Source organism: Balaenoptera borealis (genome assembly GCF_965194805.1).
Source record: "Balaenoptera borealis genome assembly, chromosome: 13".
Lineage (NCBI taxonomy): Eukaryota > Metazoa > Chordata > Mammalia > Artiodactyla > Balaenopteridae > Balaenoptera > Balaenoptera borealis.
In genome coordinates, this window is record NC_138870.1 from 2,910,302 (window position 1) to 2,928,372 (window position 18,071).

Sequence of the window (18,071 nt, forward strand, 5' to 3'; positions counted from 1 at the left end):
GTCATTTTTATCCCATTATACATGTGGTTTAGACATAAACATGCAGGAATTCCATTTACCTCCAGAGCTGCTTGCTGGGAGGATGTAGTGGGGGCTTGTGCTAAACTCACTGGTGGCTGGGACACTTGAACCTGTCCTCCTATACTGCCCACAGGAACCAAAAGGCTTGATTCCACATAAGGCTGCACCACTGTAGGAAAGTAACCTGGTGCAGCCAGTGCTTCTGCCGGCATGGGAGGGGACAGGACTGTAGAAGGAATGCACACAGAAGCCACGCTGGAAGAGGGAGCAAGATTTGAGTCTCCTGGGTACTGTGGTGGCAGTCGAGGTGGGAAGCCCTGTGACAGAAATGAGGAAGGGGAATTAGTGCAGGTTGGGTCATCAAATGAGCAAAACAGCAAGACAGCAAGAAAAAAAAAGAAAGAAAAAAAAAAAAAAGGGAACATAGCGAAGAAAAGTAGCCTGATCTCTTTCTAATAATTTAAAGAAGATTCTTGAAAAGAAATGGTTAACTGATTTCAATTTAGGGGACAGGACTGCACACAACTATACTTTTAAGTTGCTATTTTTTTCCCTCCTGGAGACTATTTAAATAGGAGGAATAGACATAATTCCTTCTAGAAAAATATCTACTTTCTACCCAGTCAAACAGGAGAATGCAAAAACTCTTCAAGGTACCAGTCATTCCAGTCATATAATGACTTGCTAATATTCAAAATCTAAACCCTGAAGCTTTTTACTGATACCATGTTGGCTACCCATAAAAAAAAGTAGCCTGATATATTCTATTATTAGCCGTATCTAGCTTTCCATCAGCTTACACTGAATATTAAGAGAACCATTTTTCTCCCAAGAGATGTCTTGAGGGAAATGGAAATGAGTCATCAGACATCATCGCCCTGTCCTTTCTCAGAATTTTACTATTTTAGCATCTCTGGTTGAGATCAGCAACTTTTGTTATTGCTAGTTATTCTGATATTCAGTTATTAGGTTTTTAAGTCCTTGATGTTCTATCGTTAGAACCAAACCCTCTGGTGCCCTCCTTCTCACCAGCCAACACGGTACCTGGTAGAGAACATCTCCAGAGGGGAGTGGAGCCTCAGCAGGCTGCCCGAGGTTAGCGGCTCTCCCCACGGACTGAACTGCCGGCTGCAGGAGCTGCGGGTGAGCCTGACTCGGCAGCTGAGTCACAGGCTGCAGGAGGGGGGTAAGCTGACTGGGGACCACGGCGGGGCCCCCTGGGACTGCAGCTGCTGGAGCAGAGGAAGCCAAGGTGAGCAGAGGCTGATTAACGCCAGCTGCCACGGTGACAGGAAGTGGGGAGAAAGCTGGCTGAGGCGCTGAGGGCATCTGAGAGACAGGGTACTGGGGGAGTGAGGAGGGCGGGAGTGGCTGTCCCACAGGGAGGAAGTGAGCACCAGAATGGACTGGAACAACTGAGGGCTGTGTCGCAACTGGGATCTGAGGTTCGCCTTGGATAGCTGGTACTGGCTGGGAAACTGGAAGCTGGGAAGGTAAAGAAAAACAAAACAGACAGACTTTAAAAAAAAAAAAGCAAGGCTGCCAAAAGCAAGACTTACGTATTAGCCAAAAAGAAAGAAAATTAAAACAAACACCAAACCCCTGCATACATTAGTGTAAGTTAACGTGCCACATAAGAGCAGGGAGAGGACAACAGGAGACAGGGAGGCTGACAGACTGGCTGCTGGTCCACATCTTTCGTGGTAGAAAATCTTGCTCACGCTTCCTCGTTCAACAAGAAAGAGAACCCTTCCACAGGAAAGGCTGTTTTCTTTACAGCCTGCCTGAGATGTGTTTCACATACCATAATCCACTGGCATGTTTGCTGCCACTAAATCTACAACTGATACTACAGTGATTACTGAAATGCAAAGGACTTCCTTCCCAGTGGAGTTAGAGCTCACCCATAGTGCTTCCACAATTCTTAAGTCTAACACAGGCCTGTAAAAGTAGGTCTAATTACTATATTTCACTGATTGTATGATGCAATCATCCCTTTCCACCACCTGGTCATTTTAACATTTATGACATTAAGATATATCTTACAATTAATGGTATGTCAGTCCTCAGTGTTACATAAAATAATGGTGCATTTTACAATTGACAGTACCTCAGATGTGATGAAATATAACAGAAACAATACAAGCACAACAAGCCCCAATGTTAAAGCTGAAAAAAGGTCATTCAGAAGAGCTTATCTTCTACAGGGTTACTTTTCTTTCCTTTTTTTTTTTTTTTTTTTTTAAATATTTATTTATTATTTATTTGGCTGTGCCGGGTCTTAGTTGCAACATGCAGGATCTTTAGTTACAGCATGCGGGATCTAGTTCTCTGACCAGGGATCGAACCTGGGCCCCCTGCATTGGGAGCACGGAGTCTTAGCCACTGGACCACCAGGGAAGTCCCCAGGGTTACTTTTCAAGTGACTAGAAGGATAACTTAGAAAAAAAAATCGTTCCATATAAGGGTTTTTTATGACTTCAGAAGGCAATGAGGGAAGGAAACAATGCATAAATCTACATGAAAACACAGCATAATTGCAAACCTAGAATGATAGGTACAACTGACAATTCTAGAAAATGTCATAGGTTCAATTACTACAGCACCTTTATCAGTTCTATACCTGTCAAACTGATTTTAGGCTGATAAACCTAAAAGTTAAACATTTTTGGATTATCGCTGCTGTATATACCCATTTATATTAACCAATGCACATACACAAAAGAAGCAAATTTCACTTCATTTTTGCAGTGAAAATAACCAATTTTCACCATTAGGGAAGGCAGAAGTCCTGCGGCACTCCCTTCTAGAAGTTAAGCGTTCACCTGTTTTCCTGCTGACACATGCGACAAGGACTGTGGAGGTTGAGGCTGACTTGCGGGCTGTGCGATCATGGCCTCGCTGGAGGCTGACGTCTGGGGAAGTGAATACTGCGCTGTCTGCTGAGAGGGGGCTGTCTGCTGCACTCCCTGCTGCTGAGAAGAAAACCATCACTCAGTTTTATTTCAAGTCATTAACAGCATGTTTCTAAGGAAGTATGTTTGCCTATCAGTGTCTGTAAAAGATGGCAATTTTAGTAATCAAGACATGCACAAACCCAAATTCACCAATTCCCCTTTTTACACATCTTTCTTTTTCATCTGGTGTTCTTTATTTGTGATGGTACAACCAAGAACTAATCCATGTTTCAAAGTTTGAGTCACCACTGGTTCTTCACCTAACAGGCTCCTTGCCCCAGTAGCAGCTCAGGTATTTACAAACACCTTCAGACACCATGTCCAAACAGACCCTCTCTCCTCCAAATTCCTCCCTCTTTGTTCCCATTTCTTGATAGCAGCTCTCACTTTGGTCCTATGTTAAACTAATCCAATCTCTTTCCCTTAATCTATCAATATTTCATCAACTGTGTAATTAATTTGCTTAAAGAATAGCTTTGATAATGGCTACAAAATGGGAGAAAAGCATTGAATTTTGAACTTTAGCTTTACCATTTGCTAGCTGTGATACCTTAGAGATTGCTCATTTTACTGCCAAAATGAGGTTTCCTTCTTTGAAAACAAGGACACTATCACTCAACTCAAAGTACGGCAAAGGGAATGTCATCTGGAAATCAAGCATGTGCTAGGCACTCTGGTATAATACACCTAAACTTGATGAATGGCATGTAATTGTACCCAAACACTAAATTTTGCAATAAAATTAATGGCCCCCTCTAGCCTAACAAAAATCTGAACTTCATAGCTGACTTTCAAGACTCTTTAATACCTATAACTAATTTAAAATTTTTAATTTTTAAATACAAAAACAACAACTGTTTGTAATAAAAATTTTAAGCAATATATTAGATTAATAGAGTTAAATGAAAATACCCAACCTCATTTCTCCACAGGCAATCACAATTAGTGGTTTGGTGCATCGGCTTTATGGATTTCCTTCTATGCATAAGTGGTCATTTACACACAAGTTGATTTTGTTTTTAAAAACAAAACAGAAACACACCCGTTTTATAAATACTGTTCTCTGACATGCCATTTTCATTTTATTTATCAATGGCACTGATATCCTAATGATGAACACTTCGGTTGATTGAATTTTTTGTTACTTAAAATAATGCTACAACCAATGATAGCCTTTTACATATGCCCTGGTCCATATAACTAATTAGCTACTGCTGGTATAAAGATAAGGTATGTGTATGTATCTTAACTGAGATATAACTGACATGTAACATAATGATTTGATATATGTCTAGTTAACATCCACCACCACACGTAATTACAAATTTTTTTCTTGTGATGAGAACTTTTACAATCTACTCTTAGCAGCCTTCAAACATATAATACAGTATTATCAACTACAGTCACTATGCTGTACATTGCATCCCCAGGACTTATTTATTTTTGTTTTTATGTCTATTATGCATCTACCCACCTTAACAAGCATCCTAGATTTCGTTAGGTGATAATCTGCAAATAATATTTTTGCTTTCCTGATATTTATTCCTCATTTCTTTCTTATTATACCAATTAAAACCATCAAAAGAATCCTGAAATGTAATAGTGACAGTAGTCATGTTTGTTTTATCCTTATTTATTTCTGATAATGTATTCTTAACTTAAAAAAAAATTAGGAACAAATGGCTGTTGAATTATATAGAATATATTTTCAGCCAACTAAGATGTATCATATGTATCCAACTATAAGGCAGCTCTGAACATAAGACAATTTTGCCCATTTTCCCACTAAGAAAGAAGAACCAAGAAAGTAGAAAACCTTTTTGGTTAACTTGAATGTATTTAAACTTTAAGGAATTCACCTTGAACTATCTACAGTTATCTAAGTCATTAATTTTCATACCTAAATAAGATTGTCTTTTATATAAATATACTAATTCAGAAATGTTGCTCCCCTTGCTTCATTCAAATTCTTCACATGTAATTATACATCAGCATTTTCATCTTCAGGGAAGCTACACTATGAATGATCTCGCTTTTCTGGCGCATAACATAGTACTTTTTCTTTAAGTTATGTCTTGAGGTAAAATCTGCAGTGACAAGCATCTGCTTGATTATTAGTATTAGGACAGTTCTTTTGTTTTTGCAATTGTCTTACAGGTGTATATTCATGTAACCTTTAAGTGATCTTTAAATGTTATTTACAATGAACCTGGAACAGTGAAGTTGTTCCCCTAAGAATAAGGACAAAATCTATGTTTAATGTCTTGGCGGATATAAAACCAATTCTGTCAGATATTGCCTATAAACATTTCCAACTACATACACCATTTAAGGGCCTTACAGGCACACTTGTTCTCAACAGTTTCACTTTATTCCATTAATATTTTTTTGTGTTACTGTTCAAAGCAAAGACCAGTAAGAGCCCCGTGATGTGAGCCTGATGAAGATTTGACTATGTGGTGATCCCCCTTCTTCGTAAGAGTTCAATCTGAGCAAACCCCCCCCCTTATATTTGGGTGCACGATTACCTCTCTCCCGCACCCCCATCAACGCAGACCCTTGCTTACATCACGATTTGGACTCAATCAGCTCTTTCCTGAACTCACAACTTCACTTATTTGTTTGTTTGTTGTGTTTTAGGCCGTGCCACGTGGCACGTGGGATCTTAGTTCCCTGACCAGGGATCAAACTAGTGCCCCCTGCATTGGGAGCACGGAGTCCTAACCATAAGTCCTGACTTATCTGTATTCTAGCTACACTGAACCCAAGGTTTATTTGTTTCTGTCTCACAGCTTTCTACCTTTGTGCCTTCTACCTTGCTTATACTGCCCCCCTGCCCTTTTCTTTGGGCCTAGAATATTCCTCATCCTTCATCTGAATCTAACTCATAATCAGAGTCCAGTTCAAATGCTCTTTCATACACCTACTGATATCCCCCTCCCTGCTCAGAAGAGATATAGTCTCCTCCTTTCACAGAGTCAGACTACTTGGATTTAAATTCTTTCTATCTTTTAGAAGCTGTGTAAGTTTGGGTAAAGTACTCAGCTTCTCCAGATCTCGTTTCAGCTTTCCCATCTGTACAATGGAAATAATGATAGTACCTATACTTATAGGGTTCATAGAAGGATTAAATAAAAATACAGGTAGATTGCTTTGCACCCTGTATATGTAATGTTAGCTATTATGCTTACTCGTTTTGTAGGAGTTGACGTATATGTTTACCAGATTATTCAGGCTCCCTGAAAGTAGCCTTATATGATCCATCTTGGTAGTCCATCAGTGCCTAGCACATGGTCCTTCAGAGCATGAACTCAGTTAGGGAAAAACTGTTTAATTAGTTGTGTGTGTGTGTGTGTGTGTGTGTGTGTGTAAACTGTTTAATTAGTTGGGTGTGTGTGTGTGTACTGTCAAAAATGAGCAGTTTTACAAACATATACCCTCACTCCTTGCTTAGAATAATTGAGGGGGTGTGTGTGTGTGTGTTTGTGTGTACTGTCAAAAATGAGCAGTTTTATAAACATATACCCTCACTCCTTGCTTAGAATAATTGAGAGGCATGTATGCCAGTTATACATTAAAGCATTTATAGAGAAGTGGCACCTCTGGATAGGACAGGAGTATATGGTGTGTGGTTTTTTTTTTTGCACGATCACACTGGCTAATAATCAACACTTTAGCCAAACAAGTACTGTTTAGCATAGCAACTTGGCATCATGCTTTGCATAAAACTGCCTCTTGAATACAGCCTGTACTGACCATGTACTATCTGTTGGACAAGGGTGCTTGAAAAAAATGTTCATGAGCCTTAGTTGAACAAAAAGTAAGAGATACCTACAGACTCTACATGTGCCCTATGGAAGAAATTATTAAGGAAGCAGGGTAGCTCATGACCTTTCATGGCAGCAAAATACTCAGATTTCCAGTAGGAGAAAGCTATTTCTGGTACCTCATTAAGACACGATATACCACTAGAAGAGATTCTTGATAAAAACGTGAAAAGAAGCAATCCTTTATTCACTATATTTCAGAAACACAAGAAATGAAGTAAATTTTGGCTGAAGTTCATCTCTTTCCTCACACTAGTAAAATTAGAGAGATGGTTTCCTAAGGTGGTGTTGGGGCGTGACGGTATGCAAAACGAAAATCAGATCTAAAAACAGACTCTAACTGTACAGTACAGAAAGTTTACAATCTTTCTTTTCTATATGTGGAACCTCAGAAGATAAAACAAACAAATACAGCTCCTTGGGCACCTTTGCAGAAACATGAGTCCCTGTAGAACTTTAATGCAGAAAAAAGAAAACTACTGTAGAAATCTTGGATTCTGGTTTGTAATGTTTAGTTCTATCTATCTATTGGTTATGCAACCCTGGAAAAGTTAAATATTCTAGACGGCATACACTTATTTAGATTGAGGGCTCAATTTTATGATTCTACTTAACTCATCCTATATTTAAAATAACTCACAAAATAGAACTATCTGAAAAAAGCATCACTGAAACGGGAATTTTTGTTTGTACTGTAGAGATAGCCATTTAGTCATATCTTTTCCCAGAAGAGTCAAGCACCTGATTCTTTTAACCTGACATTTGTGGAGCTGCCCCCCACCCCCCAACTGTGCATACTTTCATCACCATTAAGCTCAATGGCTTATTTCACTGCTTCATAACAAATTCCTTTGGAAAAGGAAAAACAGAGCATACACTTAAATCTGCACATTTTATTGCTATTGGCCTGTGTCCAAAGATAAGCGAATTAGGAGACTGGTATCCATGATAGCATTTCTGTCCTCACTCAGCTTTATGTAACTTTTAATTTGCATTCTTATCAGGGGTTGTTAATGTAATTAAACCTGTTATGGTCGGCAAAAATGTGACTACTTGAACGGAACAATAATTATATATAGATTCAGACACTTGTCTGGAAGAAAGGGCAGGAGCAAGACAAAACATGTAATTCCCAGCCCTTCCATTCTATAAGATAGAGGTGTTGGCCACAGAGAAAACGTATATACAGGCACCTCGGAGATATTACAGGTTTGGTTCAGATCACTGCAATAAAGTGAATATTGCAATAATCCAAGCACATGAATTTTTTGTTTCCTAGTGCATATACCTCACTGTAGTCTATTAAGTGTGAAACAGCATCATGACTGAAAAGACAATGTGCGTACCTTAATTTAAAAATGCTTTATTGTTAATAGATGCTAACCATCATCTGAGCCTTCAGCAAGTCATAATCCTTTTGCAATAGTAACATCAAAGATCACTGATCACAGATCACCATAACAAATATAATAATAATGACGAAGTTTGAAATAAGTGTGGAAATTAGCAAAACGTGACACAGAGACACGAAATGAGCAAATGCTGTTGGAAAAATGGTGCCAACAGACTTGCTTGAAGCAGGGTTAACACAAATCTTCAACTTGTAAAAAAAAAAAAAAAAAAAAAAAAAAAAGTAGTACCTACGAAGCACAAGCAAGCGAAGCCCAGTAAAACGAGGTTTGCCTGTATAACCAAACTAATCTCGTACAAGGAACATCTAATCGTAAACTAGCATCAAACGACTCCACGATCACATGCTGGACTGCGAGCAGGCCATTTGTAACGAGAATTAAAAACTTAGTTTCAAAACTTAATAGAAACAAGCCAATTTAGAATTTGGTGGTTTGAAAACACACTGCATAGGGAACTATCAACAAGATACTTCACTGGGAAGTTTTTATGACACATGTAGTGGCTATAAATTTTATTTGAAACAGATAATAAATATTCGATTGTGCCCCCAAAGCAGTATTTCCATGTAAATAATTACTGTTAACTAATATCAGTGATGCACTACAGATATTTAATTTTACAATTACCAGTTTTGCTGTTGAATACATCAGCATTATACTAATCCCTTGAGTTCTCTGAAACTTTGGGAACAAATTCCCTAAATCAGAAGTTTAAAACATTTTTTTAAAGTTCCTGAAGTAGTTGTTCTTAGGCTTTCATTCATTTTAGCATAAAATCTGATGCCCCACCCCACAGATGAGAAATAATTAAAAAGGAGCGGAGCATTACTAGAGTCAAGCACAATGAAAGCAATGGTAAGATGCTCACAAAAGGACAAATCGTGAAATACATACACACAAAATTGATATTCTTCGTACAGTTGATCCTCGAATAACACAGGTTTGAACGGCGTGGGTTCACTTATATGTTAATTTTTTTCAATAAATACACACTTCAGTGCTATGCGATCCAAGATTGGTTTAATCTGTCGATGTGTAACTTCAGAGAGGGAGGACCCACCATAAAGTTATGCACAGATTTTTCGACTGTGCAGAAGGCCTGTGCCCCTAACCCCCTGTGCTGTTCAAGGGTCAACCGTATTGTTAAAACAGTGTAGAATCATCTGTTTAAGAAGGCACATAAACTATGTCAGTAAAAATAATTCTTTTGAATTTCAATATATGTCTAATCTAATAGACAATTCAAAAATACATTAAACAAAAGATTTTCTAAAACGTTACTGAAGACAGGAGATGCTACGCCTCTGGATTTTCCTTTCAAAAACTTAGCAAGCCATTTACATCAGGAATCCAATTCATGAAAGACGTAAAACAGTGTTTTGGCTATTGCTTATCCATAAAATGTAGCAATGAGTTGCTCTCACCTGCTGAGAATGTTGTATGGGTTGGGAGGATGAAACCCCTGTTAAACTACTTGAAGATTGCTGACCCTGGCTCTGCCCCTGTGCCTGAAGGAGAGAAGTGAATACAAAAAATTAGAGAAGCCCAAAGGTACGTTTATACAGAGGTCAGGATTTTGCAATAAATATGTGAGCTCCTGAGAGTTTGCCTGAGCAAGATGAAACATTCGCTTGATTAAGTATGTAGGGAGAGACCGCTGGGGCATGTTTTTAAAGAGAAGGTTAGAGAAGGATCATATTACAGAACATACTCTGATTCCATGCAAAAACCACTGATGGTTAAAACCTAACCTACCCCGCTGCTCAGGCTATATTTTTTGCCAAAATATTTAAGATTCAAAATAAAATTATTATTGAAAATAATCAGGAAAAATAATAAGACTATCAACGTGAAAAAACTATCCAAACAATTGAAGAAAAAAGGGTATTTAATAATGCTATTTGGTTCCTTTTGCTATTTCTTGTAGTGCTATAGTGACTTCTGTCAAAAATGTAAAAAAAATTGTTATCATCATTACCTGCCAAGTACCTAGAGCAATGGCTCTCAACCAGGGGCACTCTGGGAACCCCATGCCCCTTCCCAAGGACGTCTGGCAGCGTCTGGGGCTAGTTTTGGTCGTCACAACTGCTGCTGGTACTTGGTGGGGGGAGGCCAGGGATGCCGCTGAACACTCTACAAATGCACAGGGCAGCCCTCACAGCAAAGAGCCATCTCACCTAAAACGTCCATACGGTTGGAATTTGAGAAACCCTCACCTAGAAGAGATCTTAAGTTAAAATAAATTAGGTGAGAACTGAATGCAGGACTTGATAACAGGTGAGCTAAGAAAACGAAAAGGCCCACCTTTGCTGTTTCATTTCAATCTAGAGGGGCTTCTCTGAAGCTTACTTGGATAGAACATCACATGCTACTGCATCTTAACCACTGTGAGTATACACTCTTTCTGCACCCTTTCTGTAAACTACCTGATGTTTGAAATTGCATTTTGGAGAGTTTAAAGGAGCAAGGCTGGCAGTGCACACGCGTTCACAGTATGGGCTGGCAACCAGTGTGTTCATGTGAGTGTACCATACCGCATGTGCACACAGCACAGATTTTCAAGTTTCTGGATCTTTCTGCTTCTTAGTACTGCTCTAGGTAACTGATACTTTATGTATATCCTTGGGGTTATTTATGCCCCTGATGGGGGAAGAACATAGGACGAAAGTACAAAGAAGAACATATAGTACTTTATAAAAGAGTGGGATATTTAAAACATCCAAATGATATCTTGAATATATAATTGCAAAGTTTCCTATTTAACTGCATAGTCTCCTACATAAATTTTATAAGACTTATACATTTGACAAAATGTATCAAAGGAATAATATATGAAATAGTCAATACTGACTCCACTTCTTGAATGCTATTACGTCCATCACTTTGTCTTTATTTGCAAGAGGGTGCATATGCTCATATTCATAAACAACAAAATCTAAATTTGTTGAGGAAAAATCTAAGAACTGAGGTATCTAATGGTCTTTACCTTGCAACATGTACCACAAATCCCTAAAACAAAACAAAAAAACCCCCGTCACCCACACTAGATTCTAACTTAGCTGCTAAAAATTAGAATCAGTCAATTTTGTGGATTAACATTTTATTTGAACATATAATACATAGTGACCTGTTTGACTAATGCCATTTTTAAAAGGCATCCTCATTTGTTAAGACAAATTCCTAAGATGTTTCCTCTCTGTCTTTTAAGATCCTTCCATACTAATGAAAACTCTGTATATTCCTAACACTACTTAAAAAAGAAAAAGAAAGATTCTCTATTTTCCATTCTTTGCATTTTACAGGAAAAGAAATGTTATCTTCTCTATTTTTTTAAAAACTATCCATGTTTGTTTCTAGGGAGAAAGAAATACTTCACACTAGTATTTGTAAATAATCAATGCTCAGTCAACTTTACAGACATTTATGTGTTCACTACTAGTTGAAAGCTCTGTCCACTCTACATATGGACAGAAGTAACTGATTTTGATGAGTAACTAAAATTCTAAGTTTTTGTGCTCTCTTTTCCAAGGGTGTACACATGTTATAGGTAAATCGGGCAGCTTCTGTCTCATATTTTGCTCTTAAATACAAGTAGTTTAAAATCACCCCCCCAATGGAGAAACTCCATAATAAAATTAAACAATATCCCTCATGAATGGAAAGGAGGGATAGAAAACTTAAACGTAATGGTGCACAGTAGGGTAGTGTAAAAGAACCGTGGAAGTTTTCCTATAACCTGTGGATGGAGTGCAGCTCCTCCTGAAGAAACTGAGGCAGATAAAATCTGCGGAGATGTGGCTCCTTGGGGGAAACAGAAGAAAAGTGGGGATTCTTGTAACACTGTCTGAGGCAGACGGATAAAGGGTAATGAGACGTCAGAGCCAAAAGGTGCAGCTGCTCCCCCTGTAGGGGGAGGTGATTGAAAATCACTGGGGTCTGAAGAAGTGATTTGTGAGGAATCACTGGAATATTCTGGGCTTCCTATGGGCCAGCTCTGTCCGGTGGGCTCTACCACAGAGACGGTCAGTTCTGGGGCCTGGAAATCATGCTGTTCTTCAGTCACAGGCTGCAGGCGGCCGTGTAATCCTGTGGATTGAGGAGGTGGTTCTTCCTGATTCAAGTCCACAGCAACCTGTCGATTTCGGTAAATGCGCTGAGGTAAAACTCCTCCTCCTCCTTCTCCTGAAGAGGAGCTTGGAGTATGAGCATGAAACTCAAATACACAATTGCTTCTGCTCTCACTGTTATGAGTTAACACGGCAGGTGCAGAATGAGGAACAAAGACAGGGTGAAATTTCAAGCCTGTAGCATCTGTACTGATAGGTGCAGAAATGCTAGAGAGGGGAGATCCTGGGCTCAGTCCAGAATCTAATCTTAAATTCTGGAGGTGTCCTACCACGAAAGCCTGTCCGGATGGAAATTCAAAGACAGAACTTGAGGTAGGGCCCCCTTGCCCTGGCTTCTGTTCAGGTGTCTGTCTCATAGGACTTGACAGGACTGGTGAGCTGTATGGAACACCCTCAAACTGTTCTGCCACCTGGGCCTGGTACTGTACCCCAGCTACATACACTGCTTCCTGAGGAATAAAGTAGTGAGCTTCTTCCGGAAGTACCAGTCCAGGTCTATAGTCACTGTAAACTTGAGTTGGTTCAAACATAGGCTGGACCTGTATCTCACATGGCTCTCCAGTGACTCTACTGGCTGCAGTACCCAACATAACTACAGCCTCTGGTGTCCAGTTAGTTGGGCTGCTACCAGGTGGAAGAAGATTTTGGCCAACAGTCCTCAGCAGGGGTTGGAAGTGGTGAGTTTGGGCTTCCAGGAAGGAGGTGCTCTTACGCCGCTGGGAAATGGCCACCTTCGGTGGACAGGTGGGAGGTGGTGAAAAAGAAACTGGACGTTCATGAATAGTTGGGAAAAATATCTGTGATTCTGGGTATGTTGGGGTCCCCCCACGCGGATGCGCCATGGACTGAGGCTGTATCAACATGAATAAGACAAGTAATTCATACATTCATATGTGAAATTACATTGACATGCACAATTGGGTAACTCTGTGTAATGCTATGAAACGGTTATACCAAATTTATAATTAATAAAGAAATAACAATGCTTTTGGAAATTATGTGCATAGTAAAACTCCATTAAATACATCCAGGGTCAATAAAACTATTCTGTGGGACTCTTTGCATTAGATAAGAGCTGCTTTTCCACAACTTTCCCCTCTCAAAGGAAATGGAAGAATTTAACCTTCTAAGTGATTATTCTGCTTTTACCTACAATTTATATGTTCACTTATAACTGTACCAAGTCTTCCTACTCTGAAGCCTTATTGTCTGCTGGTGTGTTAGAGGCTCCAGGGTTCATTTTTGATCAATTAACAGTATGTCTTCTGACTAGAAATCAGAAGAGATTTTTGGTGGATAGTAAAATATACACAACTTGGCTAGTGACTGTCGTGTCTTTCCCCTGTCTGCCCCAAACCAGATGCAGTTAATTTTACTACACGAAACATGTCACAGATGCCAAATCATTGAATGTCCACTTTTCTGATTCTAGTTAAGTGTTGACTAATTCGGTGTTCAAATCAGGTGAAAAGGATAATTTAAATAAAAGCCAACTTGATTTAATAGCACTTTTTGTCACAGGGGCAGTTCTAGATTAAAAACTCTAAAGTTAGAATCGTACCCTGTCAAATGCAAACAGTACACACTGTAATAATTCACTTTCACGGACTCTTTTTTTAAAAGGGTAGATCAGTTTCATTCTTTCAATAGGGAAGACCCCTATCAAATAGGCAAAATGGCTCCACTGTTACTTCTTCAACAACAGCTAAAAGGAGGTTTCTGTTTTGACTCAGAATGCTCCATTTTACTGTTGTTTATGCAAAGAGTATCCCAAAGCCATAAAACACTATACAGTTAATCATTCTCCTAGGTAAAAATCTCAAGATTTGGGGGTTGCTAGATCAGAATGTTAACTAAATTCTCTATCTGGAAAAGCAGCAGCAAAGTACCACAGTGTTCAAAACAACTCTGAAAGACAGACTTTCTATAGACATTAATAGAGCCAAAGAAAATCACATGTACTATATGTGTATCTAATGTATTCCATTAAGAGTCAAGATCCCACCTTATTCAAAGAAAAAAAATTTCCAAGAGGGAACATTATGTGGCCTTTTAGTTTGTTGACACCTCATTTTAAACAGCTAACAAATTAAAAGCAACTTTCCCTCTTCAATTATTCTTCACTCACTATTGGAAAAAAATGGACTCATCCAGTGTCATTAGTGTCTCTTTGGAATAAAGTGAGGAGAAAACATGTTTGGGTAATGTTTGATAAAGAGAAAATTTGCTTTTGATTAAGCCAACGAGTTTAAAATTAAATAAGACACACATTCTTTGCTAAGATATGAAAATGCAAGGATCTGAATACGTTGGTGGGGGATAGGAGAACATAACAAAAGCTCAATTTTATGGCTCCCCGCTGATAGATGCCAAGGGTGTTAGAAGCATTCTCTCTCACGGCTCCCTTGCTTTTCTCCCCCTTAAAGCCTTACATAACAAAAAGTTATGGGAAACCACAGGAAAAACTGGTAACGTAAAAGCATAATTAATATATTACTAAGTCTAGCCCTGTTCTTTACTTAATTTGTACTAAAATTCTTGATGCCTGGATGTATTCACTGGTAACAAGTTTTGTCAGGAAGTTTATGTTACATACAGTACTGACAAAGAGGGAAGGCAGGCTGGAGCGTCGGTGCTTGCGCTGAAAGGCAGAGTGCATAGGCAGGACACTCTCCAATGCTTTAGAAAGCTTTTCGGCAAAGGTTTCCTCAGGGGCAGTCCGAAGGAGGGAAGGAGAAAGAGGTGCAGACAGCACTGGTGGTGGGGTGGAAGGAGCACTGGGAGAGATGCGGGACAGAGAGGGAACAGCAGAAAGATGGGGGACACAAACTGACATGCTACGGCCACAACGAGGCTAAACAGAAAACACACACACACATGAAAAACACAGCAGTCTGAAAACAGGATAACCAAACGTACAATGGTAACAGGGCATACTTGATGTAAAGAAATGTTCCATCCTCCCCAATTCCACAAAGCCGTTTTTTGAGGAGAGACGGAATCCCGCAAAGCACACTTGGCAGATCGTAACTATTCTCTCTACACTGTTGGTCACGTATGAACAACCACAACAATGACCAAGTATCTTCCTAAACATTCTGCAATAACATTAATTGTTATGAGTGTGCGAGTAAGAATGACCGACTGACTGAGGCAGCAGAACAGACAGGGAAAATGATGAATGTTGGCTTGCAGCTTCTGCAAACTTATTAAGATTAAACAAGAATGAATTCTATTAGTTTCACGTACGTTACAAGATGTAGAAGATTTTAAGCCTGGATCGCTTTGCAGGAGCTCTAGAAACCTCAGACATAAAAGATTTCTCAGTTCTATTTTAGAAGGCATTAGACAAAAAAGTTGTTGGCTCACAGTATTTTACTTATTACACTTGCCTATCTTTATCTATAAAGCTAAAAAGTCATTTTCTACTAGGAAGAGCATTAGCTTTCTAGACATAATTCATAATAGATACAGGAAACATTCTGTATTTTTATTAAAGTAGTCAATGGAAAAATATCTGAAATGTGAATCTCTAAAGAATAACTTTAAATTTTTTTCAGCCACATCAGAGGTTCAACTTTAGTTTACAAAGTTAGAAAGTTTGAAGCATCTTAACATAAAGGTTTTAATATAGCTACAAAGCAGTAAATCTAATGCTGCAAGGCTGTCCTGAGCAAGTTTGTTATTTCCTTTTAGATATTGTGAACTGTGTAATTGATTACATTTTCTTTTTTTCCCACTCTTGCTTCTCTTTTATTTTATTTTTAATTCCACTTATAATTGATACATACTGTTGCAAGCCACAGTAATTTTTCTCTGGAATTAGAAAGGAATAATTATAAAAGTTTTGAAAAATCCTCAATATTTAATAACTCTTCATGATACTTCCACAGAATATTGTCATTAAAAGGCAAGACTGTCATTTCATTAAAGTCTGCTTTTAGAGCATCAAATGTAGCTATATTTGTGGCGCAAATATTTAACATCTTCATAAATGATGAGTCCATTTCCTTTTCTAAAACAGAGACCCAAAGTTCATAAACCCTGTGATGAGGGAAGCCAAGAGATTAAAAATAGTTTAAAAAAAATCTATAGTTATGATGATCCAGAAGAAATCAACAAGAGTAGAAAGTGACAAGAAATGCTGACAAATAGTATTTGTTAGATCACAGAAATACACCTGTACAGTCTGTTTAAAGCTCTTCTACCCTACCTACTTATTTTAAAGGTCAGAGAAGTAGGTTGTTAGAACATTAGTACATTGGAAGTTTTCTTTCTGTTACTGTGGCCATCCATCTTGAGACCTAGCCAAACATATTTTATTCCAAGCTGTAGGATAAGAGACCACAACAAGCAGAAGTATTTTCTTACCAGAAAAAGATAGAGTTTCATTTAATGAAGAGCAAGGGTTCCACGAATTCAGATAAAAAGCTTTCTGAGAAAGAGGGACAATCTATCTGCCTAAAGATCTCACTAAACAAGGGCCCTACAGTGACCAGTAATTCTCAGTTCCTTCCTGAGGCAGAAAATGCATCTTATTCACCTCTGAAGACTTCACGGAGGGTCAACAAAAGACATGGGGTATTATCTAATGATCTATTTGAACATTCTCTATATGAGAAGCAAGAGTGGCTAATGTAAAACATGGGTAATAATGTGTGTATATGTGTGTGTATGTATGTGTATATATGCATAGATATAAATGTATAAAATATTTCAGGATATAATTTCTATAAGTTGACGCTGAAAATAAATCAGTCATAAAACAGATACCAAAATAAAGGGAAAAAGCAAATGAACATATACTGGGGAAGGAACTCGCGTCCAACACAGACTTTAAGGCGAGAACACGCATAGCAACTGATGATTGAACACAAGCGCTAAATTAAATGGTCATTCCTTCACTATAGAGTACTCACATGCAGCATTCTATCATAGCCTGAAGGTCTTACCTGTGTTTTATACATTAAGACACCTTACAGAAAACACTCAGTAATTCTTTTAAGTAACTTCTGAAAAACTCTCCTTGCCCCCGCCCCCAAACCACTTGTGTGCCCGTCTTACACTGCTTGGAACAGTTTCAACACTGAAGGGCTAAAGAGAGCATTATCTTTAATCAAACGCAGATCGGTTTAAATCTTGTAAACAGTGTCTTCACACATTAATGTAGGTGTCCTCCCCTGCCTGAACGACTCCTATTATACTCTATGAAGAGCATCCTCCTTTGGAAATGCGCCATTTGTACTTTTTACTCTGGACTCATGCTGTTACTCATTTGGCAGAAGAGTCTGAACTGAACACACTATAGGCTTACACTCTCTTGCACGGCTACTCACCATACTTGAGGGTGGATATACCCCAAGGGGCTGAGCCTGTGCCTGAACAGCAGACGCGGTGTGCCCTGGGAGGGTGCCAGTGGGATGTGCCTGCTCATGCTGGGAACCATACGAAACTGTCTGTTGGCTGCTCACTCGAGACTCTGTGAAGACAGAAGATCCCTGACCACTGTCAACCGTCCCGTCAGCTGAAGGAGAAATAAAGTGCCAAAAAACAAGACAAAGAGACAAATCATGAAAAGAAGGTTCACATTTTCCCATCACAAACCCCTGATTTTAGGGTTAATTGGGTTTTTTCTTTGCACAGACCTGAACTAAATAAAAAATAAATTCTTATTTTACTAAGTAGATTTCCATGTTTAAATGAGGGATCCATACAGAAAAAAGTTCT

General features: G+C 38.8%; 1 protein-coding gene across 21 annotated transcripts in view; it reads right to left on the reverse strand.

The window, feature by feature from the left end:
• The window catches only part of WNK1 (WNK lysine deficient protein kinase 1), a 133,941-nt gene that overhangs the window by 25,200 nt on the left and 90,670 nt on the right, over positions 1-18,071 (reverse strand). For 6 of the 21 annotated variants that reach the window (XM_082349042.1, XM_082349026.1, XM_082349041.1 and 3 more), the window contains 6 exons: positions 17,681-17,868; positions 11,954-13,195; positions 9,642-9,725; positions 2,847-2,996; positions 1,066-1,506; positions 60-338 (listed from right to left, as the gene is read on the reverse strand). In XM_082349042.1, coding sequence (XP_082205168.1) covers positions 60-338; positions 1,066-1,506; positions 2,847-2,996; positions 9,642-9,725; positions 11,954-13,195; positions 17,681-17,868 — 2,384 coding nt within the window. The remainder of the gene's footprint in view (positions 1-59; positions 339-1,065; positions 1,507-2,846; positions 2,997-9,641; positions 9,726-11,953; positions 13,196-17,680; positions 17,869-18,071) is intronic. The other 15 variants (XM_082349043.1, XM_082349044.1, XM_082349032.1 and 12 more) reach the window with 11 other exon arrangements.